Below are 923 nucleotides of genomic sequence, written 5' to 3'. Positions count from 1 at the left end.
AAAACCTCAGGCCGGCCCTGCCAGTGGGAGTGAGGTAATCTTTGCCCCATCAATTAGAAACATTTGTGTCCCACTTCTCAAAATACTCCAAGGCAGATTGAAACATTCACATTAGAACTGCTGACCTTCAGAAGAGGAAAATAAAATTTAGCTTCTGTTCTCTTACCTTTCCCAACAAAAGCACAGTTGTGATTGCTGCAGCTTCCTACGGACTTGGCCTTTATGATTTTGCCCTTTGCAGTGTCTTTAATTGAGGTGACCTTGAATAGCTCATAAGGAGGTATTAACACTTCCTCTTCATATTTAAACTTGGATATCTCACGTATTGAGTAGCCCTTGCAGGTGGACACCCTGAAGAAGGTTGCCTTCCCAAACTCACTGGCCACTTCTTTGTCCTCTGAAGTGGAGGTGAACTGTCCAAACCGGAACATCTTCTTGACGGAAAACTCCACGTTGGTGCCCCTGTAGACACTAATGCATTTGGGCTGTGTTGACTGAAATGCTTTGGCTGCCCACGTTAAAAGGAAATGAAGAGATTTGAAAGGGTAGGCCTCATATTCTCTGGGGCCTTTTCCTGCTGTTCGGGTGGCAGTATTGAATTCTGTGTAGATTTTCGGGGCTTCAGATACATACGTCAAGATAGCCACTTCAGCAAGCTCTGTTATATTCTGTGGCAATGACTTTGAATCCTTGTTCATCCGCCACTCGTTCAAGGCCTTTTCCCATGTAGCTTTGTATGTTTGGGATGTTTTCAGCTCCTTCTTGAGGAGAGAAGTGAGATTGCTCTTCATGGCATTCACACAACCCTTGTACTTATCGTCAAGGGCATAATAGGCCAGGTTCAATACGGGATTGGATGGGTTTGCTGTCATCTCATTGGAAGCAATCTGAAGCTAATTAAGAATTGCATATCATGAAAAAAT

General features: G+C 43.9%; 1 protein-coding gene across 1 annotated transcript; it reads right to left on the bottom strand.

The window, feature by feature from the left end:
* Positions 1-166: 166 nt before the first annotated feature.
* LOC107125327 (erythroblast NAD(P)(+)--arginine ADP-ribosyltransferase-like) lies at positions 167-872 on the bottom strand (the record flags this gene model as incomplete). The annotated part of the gene is made up of 1 exon (XM_015428767.1): positions 167-872. A coding segment is annotated over exon 1 (706 nt), but the record flags the coding sequence as incomplete, so codon positions are not given.
* Positions 873-923: the final 51 nt, after the last annotated feature.

This window comes from Gekko japonicus, unplaced genomic scaffold (genome assembly GCF_001447785.1).
Source record: "Gekko japonicus isolate JY-2015 unplaced genomic scaffold, Gekko_japonicus_V1.1 scaffold41977, whole genome shotgun sequence".
NCBI classification, from domain to species: domain Eukaryota; kingdom Metazoa; phylum Chordata; class Lepidosauria; order Squamata; family Gekkonidae; genus Gekko; species Gekko japonicus.
This window is presented reverse-complemented; position numbering and strand designations above follow the sequence as displayed.